Source organism: Battus philenor, unplaced genomic scaffold (genome assembly GCF_028537555.1).
Source record: "Battus philenor isolate CCGP_79_NKW_IND1 unplaced genomic scaffold, ilBatPhil1.0.hap1 SCAF_23, whole genome shotgun sequence".
In the NCBI taxonomy this organism is placed as follows: Eukaryota; Metazoa; Arthropoda; class Insecta; order Lepidoptera; family Papilionidae; genus Battus; species Battus philenor.
In genome coordinates, this window is record NW_027181686.1 from 6,771,644 (window position 1) to 6,785,301 (window position 13,658).

At 30.1% G+C, this 13,658-nt stretch overlaps 2 protein-coding genes across 2 annotated transcripts; one reads left to right on the top strand and one right to left on the bottom strand.

The window, feature by feature from the left end:
- Positions 1-6,442: 6,442 nt before the first annotated feature.
- On the top strand, positions 6,443-9,923 carry LOC137924288 (fatty acid-binding protein 2-like). The gene is made up of 4 exons (XM_068767672.1): positions 6,443-6,580; positions 6,784-6,947; positions 8,994-9,104; positions 9,747-9,923. Exons 1-4 carry the CDS (start codon positions 6,511-6,513, stop codon positions 9,801-9,803), a joined length of 402 nt encoding a protein of 133 aa, XP_068623773.1. The 5' UTR covers positions 6,443-6,510; the 3' UTR covers positions 9,804-9,923.
- Positions 9,924-11,200: 1,277 nt separating this feature from the next.
- Positions 11,201-13,228, bottom strand: LOC137924246 (general transcription factor 3C polypeptide 4-like). Its single transcript, XM_068767626.1, has one exon. It carries the CDS (start codon positions 13,169-13,171, stop codon positions 11,210-11,212), a length of 1,962 nt encoding a protein of 653 aa, XP_068623727.1. The 5' UTR covers positions 13,172-13,228; the 3' UTR covers positions 11,201-11,209.
- Between the last annotated feature and the right edge of the window lie 430 nt (positions 13,229-13,658).

The following is a 13,658-nucleotide window of genomic DNA, read 5'->3' on the forward strand; positions in this document are numbered from 1 at the left end:
TACGTTTTTTTTTTATTATAATAGACATTTTTAATAATTAGGTCCAATAAAAGAGGTAGTCAAAGTGATATTTAATGCTATAAAGGAAAAATTTAATTGTCTGTTTAATTTATAAAAACAGGCAAAGTATTTAGAAAATTAAACAAATTACCGAGATTATATGCTTGGCTAAATAAATATAAAGCTAAATATTTATAAACGAAAATAAAAAACACGCCGAAAACAATTACAGCCCTGTCATCGTTGATTTATTTATCTATGAAAAATTTGGCAAACTACCAACGAATGCGATCTTGTTTCTACAAAAACGTGATCAACATTGTAAATTGCATGTATAGTTTAAAATCCAACTTGTTGTTCTGTCCAGTAGAGTTTACTTTTTATTAAGAAAGACTGGCCAAAGGTAAACTATTTGTCTATTCCCAATTCAAACTCGAACTTAAAACACAGAAAAATTGCGTGCTACGACAACAGTGAATACGATGGTTGTTTGTGATTGTTTTATTTATTGATATTCTATATTAAAACTACAATTAAACTATTTTTTCACGAAAGTAACAGAAGTAGCTGATTGGCAAGGTAATGTGGCAGTTGGCAAGTTACATAGTAACCAGATGGTGGCAGAGGCTTTTTATCTATAGGGTTTAAGTCAACCAACAAACTAGGCAGAGCACTTTGTTAAGATCGTCGGAAAACTCTTAATGTGGTCAGCTTTAACCGGTTTTTTTACCGTATTCAAAATACGACCACGTTCAGCAGTGGATGTCCTATGGCTGAAACGATGACGACGATGATTCTATTTCAAAATTCGCAAAAGCAAATCGCTATAGGATTCGAAAAATGTATTACGGAATAATATTTTTTGCGTAAACTATGTTATAAATGAAATTTAACAATATTTCATGTCGATATTATTATATCAATCATCTAAATAAGCCAACAGGTCAAGTTTCACACGTTTTCAGCAAGTAAAAACTCTTGAATGTTATTCATGGAATATTTCCTTTTTTTATAATATCACTGTAATAAAAATATAAAATCTTGACCAAAATTTTACTTAAATATGTGTCTAATTTTATTATTAAGAGAAACGTTTAATTATATTTTGATGTTCAATTCATTTCTTAACTTTAAGTTAAAGGCTAACATAATTATGGTCTAAGCTGTTTATGCCTGTGATAGACAAATATATTAAAATTTGTACAATATTTTACGATACCAATTTGAACTTGGGTTATGTTTTGGTGTTGCCGTGTCGATTTAAAATGAATAAACATAAACGTAATGCCAAGTACTTATTTTTTCTTCAGCTATAAACGTAATACTACTGCAAATATTTAATCTTATCAGTGACCTAATTTATTAAAGATACATTCGACGCTCCCATGCTAGAACTGAACTATTTAATTATTATTAACAATGTGATAACGGCCAAAACAGAGCTGTATATTTATTGTATAAAAGTACGAAGTACGAAGTCCGGCAATAGATTAAGTTAAAATATTACTTATTTTCGGTTGGACATTAATAACGGATAAGTTTGAAAAACAATACAGAATCCCTGAGGACGTGCCGGTGGTCTCATAGACAGGACTCGTTCATTTTTTCAAGAATATTAAAACGTTTATTGTTTATACAACTTAGTGTTCCCAAGAAAACAAATATACCTAAAGACCGTACAACTAATGTGTACATATACTCCAACCTTGTCAACGACATAACTTGGTATTTATTTATATTTAATATGTATGCAGTGGTCAAGTAGCGAGAGGTATTGTAACGAAAATTATGTATAGATTTTGCTAATGGCTTTAGTCTAGAGAGAATATACGCTATTTTTTTCAAGAGGCATTTGTAGGATCATATAAAACTTGGTTAGGTGGAGATAGAAATCTGGTCGGTGAATCATTGCGAGTTTAGATAGACCTTTTGAAATGCACGCACATCTTAGCGGGTAAATTAAAATTAGTTTAAATACATTTTCTTTAGCACCTATAAAACTTACATAATCTTATTTTAAAGGAACATTACAAACAAAGCAAAAGACAGGTATGCATGGAACACGCTCGAGGAAGCCTTCGCTCAAAAAGGACACCTCTTTAGATGTAACAAAACAGCAATAAAAAAATATAACTCTAACTGCTAACATTAAGAAAACACCAAACATTATTTATATTAAATGAAATTTATTTATTTAAGATTTGAGAATAAATGGCTTTATTCCAACGAATTTAAAAAATCCGAAAACAATTTTTAAAAATTGTGTAATATTTTATAATAATATATGAAAATAAAAATAGTAATTAGTTTTAAGTGTTATTTTTCTGTTTTTAGGGTTAGCAAGGATATTGCCGATTACTTAAGAAAAATAAAAAACGTATTAGCAAAGAATCAATTTATATTTAAAAAAATATCAACATAATCACAAACAATGACGATCAGTAGTTTTAAAAATATAGCACGATGAACATTTCTTAAAAAAAATTCTTCGACCGCCGTTGTTAGACAAGGAGAGTAATGCTGGATTATATTATTAGCAGGATGATAGTACTAAGCGTTTTGCCACATAAGTAGCATACGTAATCTTTGGGTGACTCACACGGTGAAATGAACGGATGTCGGTGTTTTAAAGCGGGGAACAATCACGGCTCCCTGAATGCTTAAGCGAGTGCGCGTAAACAATGTACTTTATTTTGCTCTAGTATCGCAATTACAATTTTTCTTATTCTAGATCTTCGCTTTTTTTATATACCTATCGTTTTATTTATTAAATTTTTCATTGTTTTCATTTCTTTTCCTCTGAATTATATTTGGTACAGTCTATGAAATTACTAAATTAATTTTGACTTATGATTTAACCAGATCTTTTTGATTCCCACCGACCTCCGCTATTTGGAGCCTTTCACTCTCCTCTTCGTATTTATTGGACAGGGCATTACAATCTTATTTATAACATATATCCTTAAATAATATATATTTTTAATTTCACATTTTATCACAATTAAACAATTTTTGCTTACTTACATAACTTTCTGTTTTATTTATTTTCTCTATATTTATTTCATATTGCCCGACCTGTATTATTTTCACTTTTATTCCTATTAATTACCTCAAATATTGCTCTGCAATTTTCGAGGTCCGCGGGCCTTTCTTCGTCACAATTTATTTTACTTATTCCTATTTAATATATCTTGGATTATTGCACTACAACACCTGAAAATTGCGGACGAAGTTCGTTGTAGCCCATCCTTCTTAAAGAATGTACTTTGTAAGAAAGTTTAGTAACCGGTACTGTCACCTGTTTGGGAATAACCACCCTTATGCTACAGCTTCAGCGAGTTTGACCAGAGCGCAAAAGGAGCTAACTCTACACCCTTATTGATACTAAGCTAGACTACTATCTTCGGAGCCTCGGGTCAGGACATTACTTCATATATTTTACCCAATTTTGAAGCTGCCAATTTCTTCGGTTACTTATGCCGACGGTCCATTGAATAGCAAGGCGCAAAAGCTCCCAAGGACCTGTGCTTGGGCTATCATTATAAATACTTTTGGAATTCCGATTCAAATCTCCGTGAGAGGTTAAGGAATCGATAGATATGATATTCTTCTACCACTTGGTAAAACTAGTGATCAAAGATGAATTAACGCAACAAACCCCAGGAACGTTTCTGTTGTAAACATGGGACATCTATACATCGGGAATACTTCATGGGATTTTAAATCGCTTTACTATTTATTAAATTTTAAACAAGTTGTAAGCAACCAATATCATAATTACTTTAATTTTGAGTAAGGTCCAATACTTCTATATCAATCTGATCAGTAGTCTTCATGACTCGATGTATGTAAATTGTTAGATTTAAAAAACGATCTATCTTAAAATTATTCTACTCGTATTAATACTTCTGTCTATTATTTATTTATTCATATCTACACAGGTTTATTTCCAGTAATCATTTGTGTGTGTCATGAGAACATGATGCCGGTTACAATAATATTCTCTATTAAAACAATAATTTCTATTAAAAGATGTGTTGTTGTGAAGATTTTTCCTGCTTCTTCTGCACAACTATAACAGCTAGCAAAGTAGACAGAAGAGTCTAAAATAAAGTGGATTACGAAAATTAATAAATAAATAATAAGTTAACCATCAATAGGAGTTCTGTTAAAAGTCCCAATGTTGAATAAATCAATTCTGTCTTTATCTTTATCGAAAGGGAAGTAAGTAAAATTATATTGAGCATTCTTATAATGATATCATTCAACTTAAAGCTACCAGCGTTTTTAACGCGCCCTGGTCTGAGGAGATTCCACAACAAACTCAAATGGTCTTTTGTGCTTTCTTAAACCTTAAAGCAGATTGTCTAATGTCGATCACGAAGTTTGTGCGAATCACGATAATTTTATAAAAAAAACAGCAGTTCATAAAATACAATTAATTATGATAAACAACACATAAAAGTTAATAATTAATTATTTTATAATTAATTTAGTAAAACATAATCGACCTAAAATTTTCTATACTCTACGAAAAGAATACTTTATACAAACCTCTTGTTAAAACTGAAAGATTTTAAAATAAATCAAAAATGCTAAAAAATTTCGTTTTTGTCCTATGATATATTCAATCTTTTTAAACAGGGAGAACACAGAAAAAGATGTCTATTTTTTATCTAGAATAGGCGTTGTTGACAAATCTAATTTTGTAAAAAGGTGTTAAAACATAAACATGCTGTATTAAAAAAAACTATTAAGATGGCAATTAAGCTACTTATTAACACTATTTTTGTAACCAAGACAAATTATATGCTTTGATGAATACGTATTAAATGATCTTTAATATTTTTAAAGATAAAGCATATTTTATAAGCGATGATACTCGTGATATTGAGCCTCACCAGTTTATAACTGTGTAAATAGAACGTATGTATAATTTTAGCAATTTATTTTAAATATATAAAATTTAGCATAAAAACGACTATGTCAATAAATATTTATAAACAAAATATTATCTATATAACCCAGACAGCCCCTCTCAGAAATTTAAGTATAGCGCCATCTAGCGATGTTCCCAACAAACACGTTAAGCCGTTATCCATGAGCCCGCTACCATACACTCAGGGCATAAGAAAGAACATCTAATACTTTATTTAAATTATTTAAATATTTTATTATACCCTTTTTTTAAATAGCCACCGCTATTGGGAGCTCTCGCTACCCTTATCATATTTATGGGACAGGACATTATAATCTAATTATAATATATGACATCGTTTATGTTTGGTTTATTTTAACTTTATTTATTTTACGTTAGTGTTTTTTACTCTTTTATTATAACCTTTATATATATCCCAGTATTGGTACTATTTATTAAAATAAAATACACTATTAAGTGTAACTAATAGTTAAATTATTAAATTTATTGACCGGAAATCTTAGGCAAATGACCACCGATTACCTTCACCGTTTTTAATTCTAGATATTAATACGTGAATTATATACGTGTGCGTGTGCTAAAAGCTGATTTGATGAAAAAAAAAACTATCGGCTATTATTACAAATAGCCAACACCTTATTATATTAAGAAAACAAAACAGTTTCAAATGTATTCTTAATAATGGACTCAATACTCTCTTAATGACTAATACTTACGAATTTGATATTCGGCTAGTTTTACACACAGCAAGGCATATAACAAAGTTAAGCTCTTATTTTAGCACAAAATGAAAATGAAAGAAAATTTTGTGCAGGCTAATTAATCTACGTTCTGAGCAATAAACTTTGTTCGTTTTAACATTGTCTTAAAAAAACGTTGCTTTAGTATTAGTTAATATGGTAAACCATTCAATGAAATTTAATGAAATTTTTTTTGGTTCAAAAGAAATAAAACTGCACTATACTTAGTGTATGTCATTGTAATCTTGTTTCCGTCTTATAGGTTTTAAAAAAAAGACATTGTTATTGATTTTACTTATTTAATCACTTTGTGATAAATAAATATTAATAACCTACAACACTGTTAAATTAGATCAAAATATATAATTATATTCCGTCGTATTCTACCGGTGTTATTGTATGTTTATGAAGGGGGGAGGGAGAGAGGATATGTCCAGCTGTGGACGACGTACGACTGAAATGACGACGATGATATTTTGCTCTATAAGCATGATGCTACAAAAGGTCATGATATTGACTAATAATATTAAACTTTACCTTTACCTTCCTTAACCTTTATCTCCGGAATCAAGTTTTTACCTAGGTTTAAAATTATCGTTTGAATTTTTTAAAATATTTAATTCTCTGTAAAATCTTGGAAGTCTATACATGTATAAATATGTATACCAATAGTTGCATTGTGGGTAAGCTATATCTGCACAATTTTTATCTTTCATTTATCGATACTTACACAAGAAATAAATATCGTGATTGTAATAACACAATTTGATTTCATCGTTAAATTTTAGGCAAAGCGGTTGTCTCTAAATATAGTAACCAAATAACTCCACAATGGCATATTTTGGAAAAGTCTTTACTGTTGAAAGCGAAGAAAACTTCGAAGACTTCATCAAGTCTATGGGTAAGCATATAACAATCTCTACTTTATATATATCAGTACACCAGTTTATTGGGCACTGACTTCTGAACTATACATTGTATTAAAGAAGCCAGAGAGGTACAAGAAAATAAATCGTTAGGAGTTTTTAACGACATTAGAATGGATGAAGTTGTTCATGTAACTAAAATGGATATATATTATATAAATTTTATCATCCTGAGCAGGAATTCCAGAAGAAAAAACAAAGAATATTCGTGAATATAAACCGAAGCAAAAAGTTGAAAAGGATGGCGATAACTATATTTTCACCGTCTATGCGAACAGCGGTGAAAAAGTTTACAAATGTAAATCAGGCGAAGAGTTCGATAACACCTTCAGAGATTTGCCAGTAAGTTTTTTTTTTCTACATTACAAACCAATACTCATTAAATCACACCTTTATTAAAAACTTTTAAAGTTCTGCTTAAAGATCCACGAGGTCTCTGCCACAAATAGATTAATTACTTCTCGTATCATGTACATTTTAAAGAAATAATTTGTTTAAACAAAAGTCATTTCAAAAAAAAATTTCAAAATCTAATTACAACAACACCCTCTCATTAAAATAACCTTTGTATCCTGATAATGATTACACAAAGCTGATAACAACTTAAAGGTTTGCTATTTATATAGCTAACAAAAATTTATTACGTATCAGTCTAAAACATTTACAAAACATTTTTAAATGCCTTGAATCAGCCTTTCTCGCTTTCTTCGTCATTATTTGGATGTCCACTCATAGGACTCCCCCATAGATCTCCAATAGGACCGGTAGGTAGCAGCCTTCATCCTGCGTCTTCCGACAACCATAACAAGGTCTGTCCACCTTGCACTTCCCTGGCTGTGGTCTCCGTTCTAGAGCCTGTCCACTGCGACTCCAATTTGCCAATCCGTTGGAGTAAGTCTGCTACTCTCGTTTACCTACAGATCTTCATTACTGATTTGATCTCGTATCACAAGCATAACCCCTTCCATGGCTCGTTGAGCGACAGAGTTTGCCAATGAGTGCCCAAGAGACCAAGTTTTTGTACCTTAAGTCATCACTGGTAGCACATGGTTGGTGGACTTTCGTCTTAAGATACTGAGGGATATTGGTCTAGATCAGAGCTTTCCAAACTTTTTTGTGTCGTAGACCCCTTGCCCTGTTTTTCCGTGTTGGGTACACCCCCTACTAACCTGATATTGATTTCCTATAAATTTCTAACTGTAGTGAAGTTTAGTGTTAAAAACTTAAAGTAAAAACACATGTTAATATATACATTTATTAATTGAATTTAAATTAAAACTACTCAAAATAAAATTTTGTATCTGTTATGTAAAATATACGTAACGTTAAACAAACATAAAATAAACTATAAATAAAATAACATAAGCAATAAGTCAATATTTTAGTGAGAAGGATGAACCTGATGCTTTAATAATAAATTATCAACATTTGGCGTCAATTTTGTAAGGGTAAATCTTAAATCTCCTCGACTAATGATGTCCAGTCTGTTTCTTTTTTCGTTAGGAGATTGGTAACAGCGCTGAACCCCCTTTCCACTAGGTATGACGAGACTAGAGACTGCGACTCTCAGGTTTTTACAAGTTCAAAATGTATTGCGACCACAAAACGAATACCAACATCCTACAACTTCCACAATTTTATAAACATATATAATAATGTTTTTACTTCATAGGTACTTTTATAAATAATGTAAATGTTTTGATATTATAAGATAGTATGATGTAAGTAAAGAGGTACTATCAGTGTATGTGTTGAGATCCACTATCGTGGACCCCCATTTTCATTTCATGAACCCCCAAATTTTTTTTCGCTGACGTAGACCCCTTGCAGGTTGTCATAGACCCCTAGGGGTCGATATAGACCACTTTGGGAATCACTGGTCTAGAAGTTTCTTAGTTTTACAAACGCTGCTAAGCTGTGTTGAATTCGACCTGATATCTTTCTAACACATATTTCGGTAGCAACAGCTCTATAATTAGTAAATGTATCATAATCATAATCCTTAGAATAGCCATGATTTACGACCAAAGGGCAATTTATCAAATTATGTTTATGGAAAATTTCGACACCTTGATGATGAAAAAGTTATTATCAAACCGCTACCACACCGCTTGAATTAACGTATTATCTGATAAAAAGTCGATTGCGATATCATTGAACTTATTTTTATAGAGATAGTATATTGATAGTAATGAGTTATACAAAGGTTACGATAAAAAAACTTTTTTTTTTATACGAGTTTTTCTGATATTTTAAAAATAATTCGTATTTCCAAATCATGAATAAGTCCTAGTCCAAAGTTTGATATGCACTGTCTAAATAAAAACACAAATTAGATTAATCTATTTTAAGACTGAATTATCATTGAATTATAACTTTACTTTTAAGGTGAAAATCACAATTACTGCCGATGGAAACAAATTCACTCAAGTCATAAAATTCGAAATTGGTCTAACAATTACGATCAAGAAGGAATATTCGGATGACAGGCTGGTCGAGGTATGGAATGAATAATGTTTTAAATCTTAATCCTGAATAACAATCATCGTCATCGCCATTCAACTGTAGGTTATATACAGCTATATATGGGCTTCCCTCGTAGATTTCTAAGAAGACTTGCATTGGTCTTCCGATAAACGGGTCACAATAAAAGGTCTTTAATCGCCGCTTTAGAATTTCAAATATCAACATTTACATTATAACGTGCAACAATTGTAAGAAACAATTTTAACTTTTAAGAAAGATATCTATTAAGCTTTTCTTGTATAGTAACTAAAATAATTTGTGACTAAGCCGTAGTTTATATTTAGTATTATTAATAACTATGCCTATTTACGGCCACCAATTTAAACACCGTGGCCCTATATAGTGCCAAATATTTTGAATAAAAATTATACACTCATTAATTACTTATATTTACAATCACTGCGATTCATTTATAAGTAGATAACGATTCTGTGCTTCTAGAATATTTACTTAAAGTAATAATACTCAGCTACGTAATTTTTAATTCATATTACATGCCCAATAAAAGTAAAAAAAAACCATTAGAAGTGTACTATAATGTGGGTTCAAAACCATTAAACAATTTTTATTATTAACATAAATAAAAACTTAAATCATAATATTTTTTTGTTTCAGGAAATAACTCATAACCTGTGGGACGGTGTTGCCCGTAAAACTTACAAAGTTGAATAAGTTTTTCTTTTAATTTGGCGTTAACGATATTAGGAATATAAAATAAAATATGGAATGAAAATGATTTACTGAAACTTTAATCTCTCATTGTTTTTATTTATTAAAAGGCTAAATAATAAATTTTCTTGTTTTATTAGAAATGTGAACAATGACCTTATATTATTTAACAAAAAGGTTTTTTACCAAAAAATTAAGACGAGATCTAGAAAATTGTACTGTGTTTTGAATAAATTCAGAAAACAGAACACACAACCCCATTTACAAGAAATTCGGAGGGGCTAAATATTTTTTGGCGGTTTATGGCTGCACCCGGCTAACGGAAAGGTTGTTAAAAATATAATTGGTTGGTAAAAATATGTTTAAATATAAATGATTCTCGTAAATGCACAAGGCACATTTCTTTATATATATATATATATATATATATATATATATATATATATATATATATATATATATATATAAATAAATATACTGACCTATCACGTTATCTCTGTAACTATAAATTTCAAAGATTATACCTTTCGCCGAGTAGAGTACCAGTTAAGAACGGATTTCACGATATTCCACCCACAAATGAGGTCGAAAAGGGGGATAATTAAATAAGAACTTAAACTAACAAGTAGTAACTGCTCATATTGTTTAAAATCTTAGGCATAAAACTTTCTCGGTTTAAGGTGCAGATACGCTCGATCTGAACCTTTATACAGTAACTTCGATCGCAAGAAAGCCGATACCAGGGTCTTTATATTAGTTATTCCTGAATTAGACACCGACATTAAATTTCAAATTGTATCGAAACATTCTACTACAGCATTGGTACGTGTAATCAAATATTCATAGCAAAGGTTATATGATCGTGTGTTAATGTAAAGAATACGTTTACTTTTTTTTAAACAAGTGATTTTGGATGTTATGGGAGTAAATCTGAAATTCTTAAAGTTCATTTACGATGTAGCAACTGTTTACATACATCATCTGTTAATACAATAAAAAAAATACAAACCCACTTGTTAGTTCTTCTCAGTAGATGGCGCGTTACAATCTAACGAAAATTTAAAGCTAATAAGAAAAATAAAAAAAATAATTAGTTGAATAGACGATTGTAATGATCTTTATATGATAAAGCTATTTTGAATTTGAATTTACTTACTACCTTAAAAACTGTTTTAGCTTAATATTTATTAATATCAAAACACTTATATAGCAGACGGCATGTGATTTGGCACGTCAAATACATATCATGTATAAACTGATTTCAATGGTACATAGGCATTTTACAATTATTGATATTTTTATTTCTATTAAATTTATTACTATAAACCTTCCCCATTTTGATGTGGAAAAAAATTTATGCTCCTAGTGTGTTTATAAAAAAAAAACTCAATAAATTATAATAATTTTTACTATGTTAAAATAGATTCACATAAATACAAATCACAGAATACACACATGGGCTTCTTGGGCAACAGTTCAGAACAAGCCAATGCACCGCATGCTTTACAAAGTAGATAGTTGTCACTTTCTATTGGTGTAAATGTTAATGAACAAAACATGTTAAGATGCCCATTCACACATGACATTCTATTTATTTCTTCATCACAACACTGACATACATATTTGTAATCATTTTTTACAATTTCAGAAATATGTGGATCGAGTAGAGTAGACAGTTTCATTTCATATTTATCACAATAATATTCCAAAAACACTTTAGCATTAAAAAGAGTTTCTGATTCTATATCTTCAAGATCACAATTGTTTTCATGTTTCTCATATATATTCTTGATAATACTCCTAGCGTAACTTGCATGAATCCTTTCACTAATCACTTCTAATGAAGTCTCCGGTAGTGTTACCGTCGAACAGTCTTTGCAAATCTTTTCTAAATTTTTGTAAAATATTAACAAAATATAATAAATTTTCAACTTGTAAATATCATTTTCGCCTTCATCTAATAACTGCTTGTAATCTATATTTGGTAACATTTTCGTCTTAGTCACAGAGTATCTTATCAATTCAATATAATCCCAATAGTTGGTTAATCTTTTAGTGTCATTATTCAAGAGAGCAGCTATTTCAGTTTCATTTTTATTTGAGTTTTTCAAAATGATGAGGTCTATTTTAAATGGCTCTTTTCGCCAAAGAATTTTCCTCTCAATTAAAGCAAACATACATAAAATTCCATTGGTGGAAAATCCTAAAGCATGGAGTTCTGATGTGGGATAAGATTCTTTGATTTGCACTAAAGAAGTTTCAACTTTAAGAATTGAGTCATATTGTATTGAAATTTTAAACAATTTGTTGTTTATAGTTGATAGGTAAAATGTTTCATTTTCTTTTTTAATGTCAGTAATTTTATAATCATTTATGTTCACCACCTCCTGTGATTTTAATATAAAATTTCTATCTAACATTTGTACAATAAAATGCCTATTCTTACTATATAATAGAACTATATTTTCAGTATCAACTATGTAATTAAAATGTTTCGCTATCATTCTATCACTATAAGTCCAAAGTTCATGTTTGTTCAATGATTTTATTGAATTGTTATCTATTACACACACATGAATATGCACTTTACCTAATACATTAGAAGTTATAATTAAAAACTTTTCATTATTTAATGGCACCCACTTTATATAGTTTATTTCAACTAGATCTCCATCTATATAGCCTACTACATCAGCTGATATTTTCTTGCCCTGGGAAGTAAGTAACCAAAATAAAACCAGACCATTTTTCTGAGCTGTCACAAAATAACATGACTCATCAGCATTTATCTTGTCCGACCAACATATTGCTATTGTAGCTAAAGCATGAGCAGCTTCTTGCAACTCTTTAGGGTTCTTTGGAACTTTATGAAGTGCTTCTGATATTGATAAATGCTTTAAATTATCTTTTACCAAGGACGACAGATTGAGAATGCTCGTCCATTTTAATTTACTTGGACCAAAAAGTTCGACACAACCAACATTGGTTAAAATAGCCATCACCCTCTCCATATTTCCGTATAATCCAACTGGAGACCACTCAAAAGTAGCTATACTAGTCATTTCGTTAAGAAGTTGATTATTGTGTGGCCATAATGTTGGATCCAAAATCATTTGAATAAATTCAGAATTCCTAACGCCGTTCTTAACAAAATTTATTTCAAACAGTTCCGTTACTGGACTGTATTTCGGAGCAGTAATTATCGTTTCCGTATAGTCGAGCTTTTTATCATACCGATGTAAATCGTAGGGCATGTCCAAGATGTGTAGACCGCGATCACTACGTATCGCTATTGCTGAATTATGACACAATATGGCAGTGTTTTCGATTTTATTTGTGTAAATATGCAACTTTGTTATTTCATGTAACATTGTTATGTTAAGAACTTGACGTTACTTCAAATGTGAAAATATAATAATAACAGACATCTGTTCACATGTCGTTGTCATAGATAATACACCATGTATTTACACACAGGTAAATGACAGTCACAGACATTTTTTTCTATGGTACTTATCATGCACATGGCAAAATAAGCGGTAGGCATGTACAAGTGAGATTGAAATTTTTTTAATTATTACATTTATAATATTTATATAAACAAGATTAACAAAAAAGATTCCTAACACCTTAAGAAATAAGTTAGTAATCTTGATAAAACTTTAAAATACAAAATTTCACAATAATTCTTCATTTTATAAGAACTTAAAAACAAATAAAATAAATTATAGCCTGATATAATACGGCTATTAAACCAACTAAACCATTTAAGAAAATCAATAAAAATATTATTTGCTCAATATGCCATAGCCGTCTGTCTTTCAAGAAATGAAAAAAAAAAGTGACATTGTAAGTCAT

What these genes read in the sequence shown, in the direction of transcription:
- LOC137924288 (XM_068767672.1), top strand. Translation starts at nt 6,511, where the DNA reads ATGGCATATTTTGGAAAAGTCTTTACTGTTGAAAGCGAAGAAAACTTC. An exon ending in ACACCTTCAGAGATTTGCCA is followed by an intron (nt 6,948 to 8,993) that starts GTAAGTTTTTTT and finishes TTTACTTTTAAG; the next exon opens with GTGAAAATCACAATTACTGC. An exon ending in CGGATGACAGGCTGGTCGAG is followed by an intron (nt 9,105 to 9,746) that starts GTATGGAATGAA and finishes TTTTTGTTTCAG; the next exon opens with GAAATAACTCATAACCTGTG.
- LOC137924246 (XM_068767626.1), bottom strand. Translation starts at nt 13,171, where the DNA reads ATGTTACATGAAATAACAAAGTTGCATATTTACACAAATAAAATCGAA.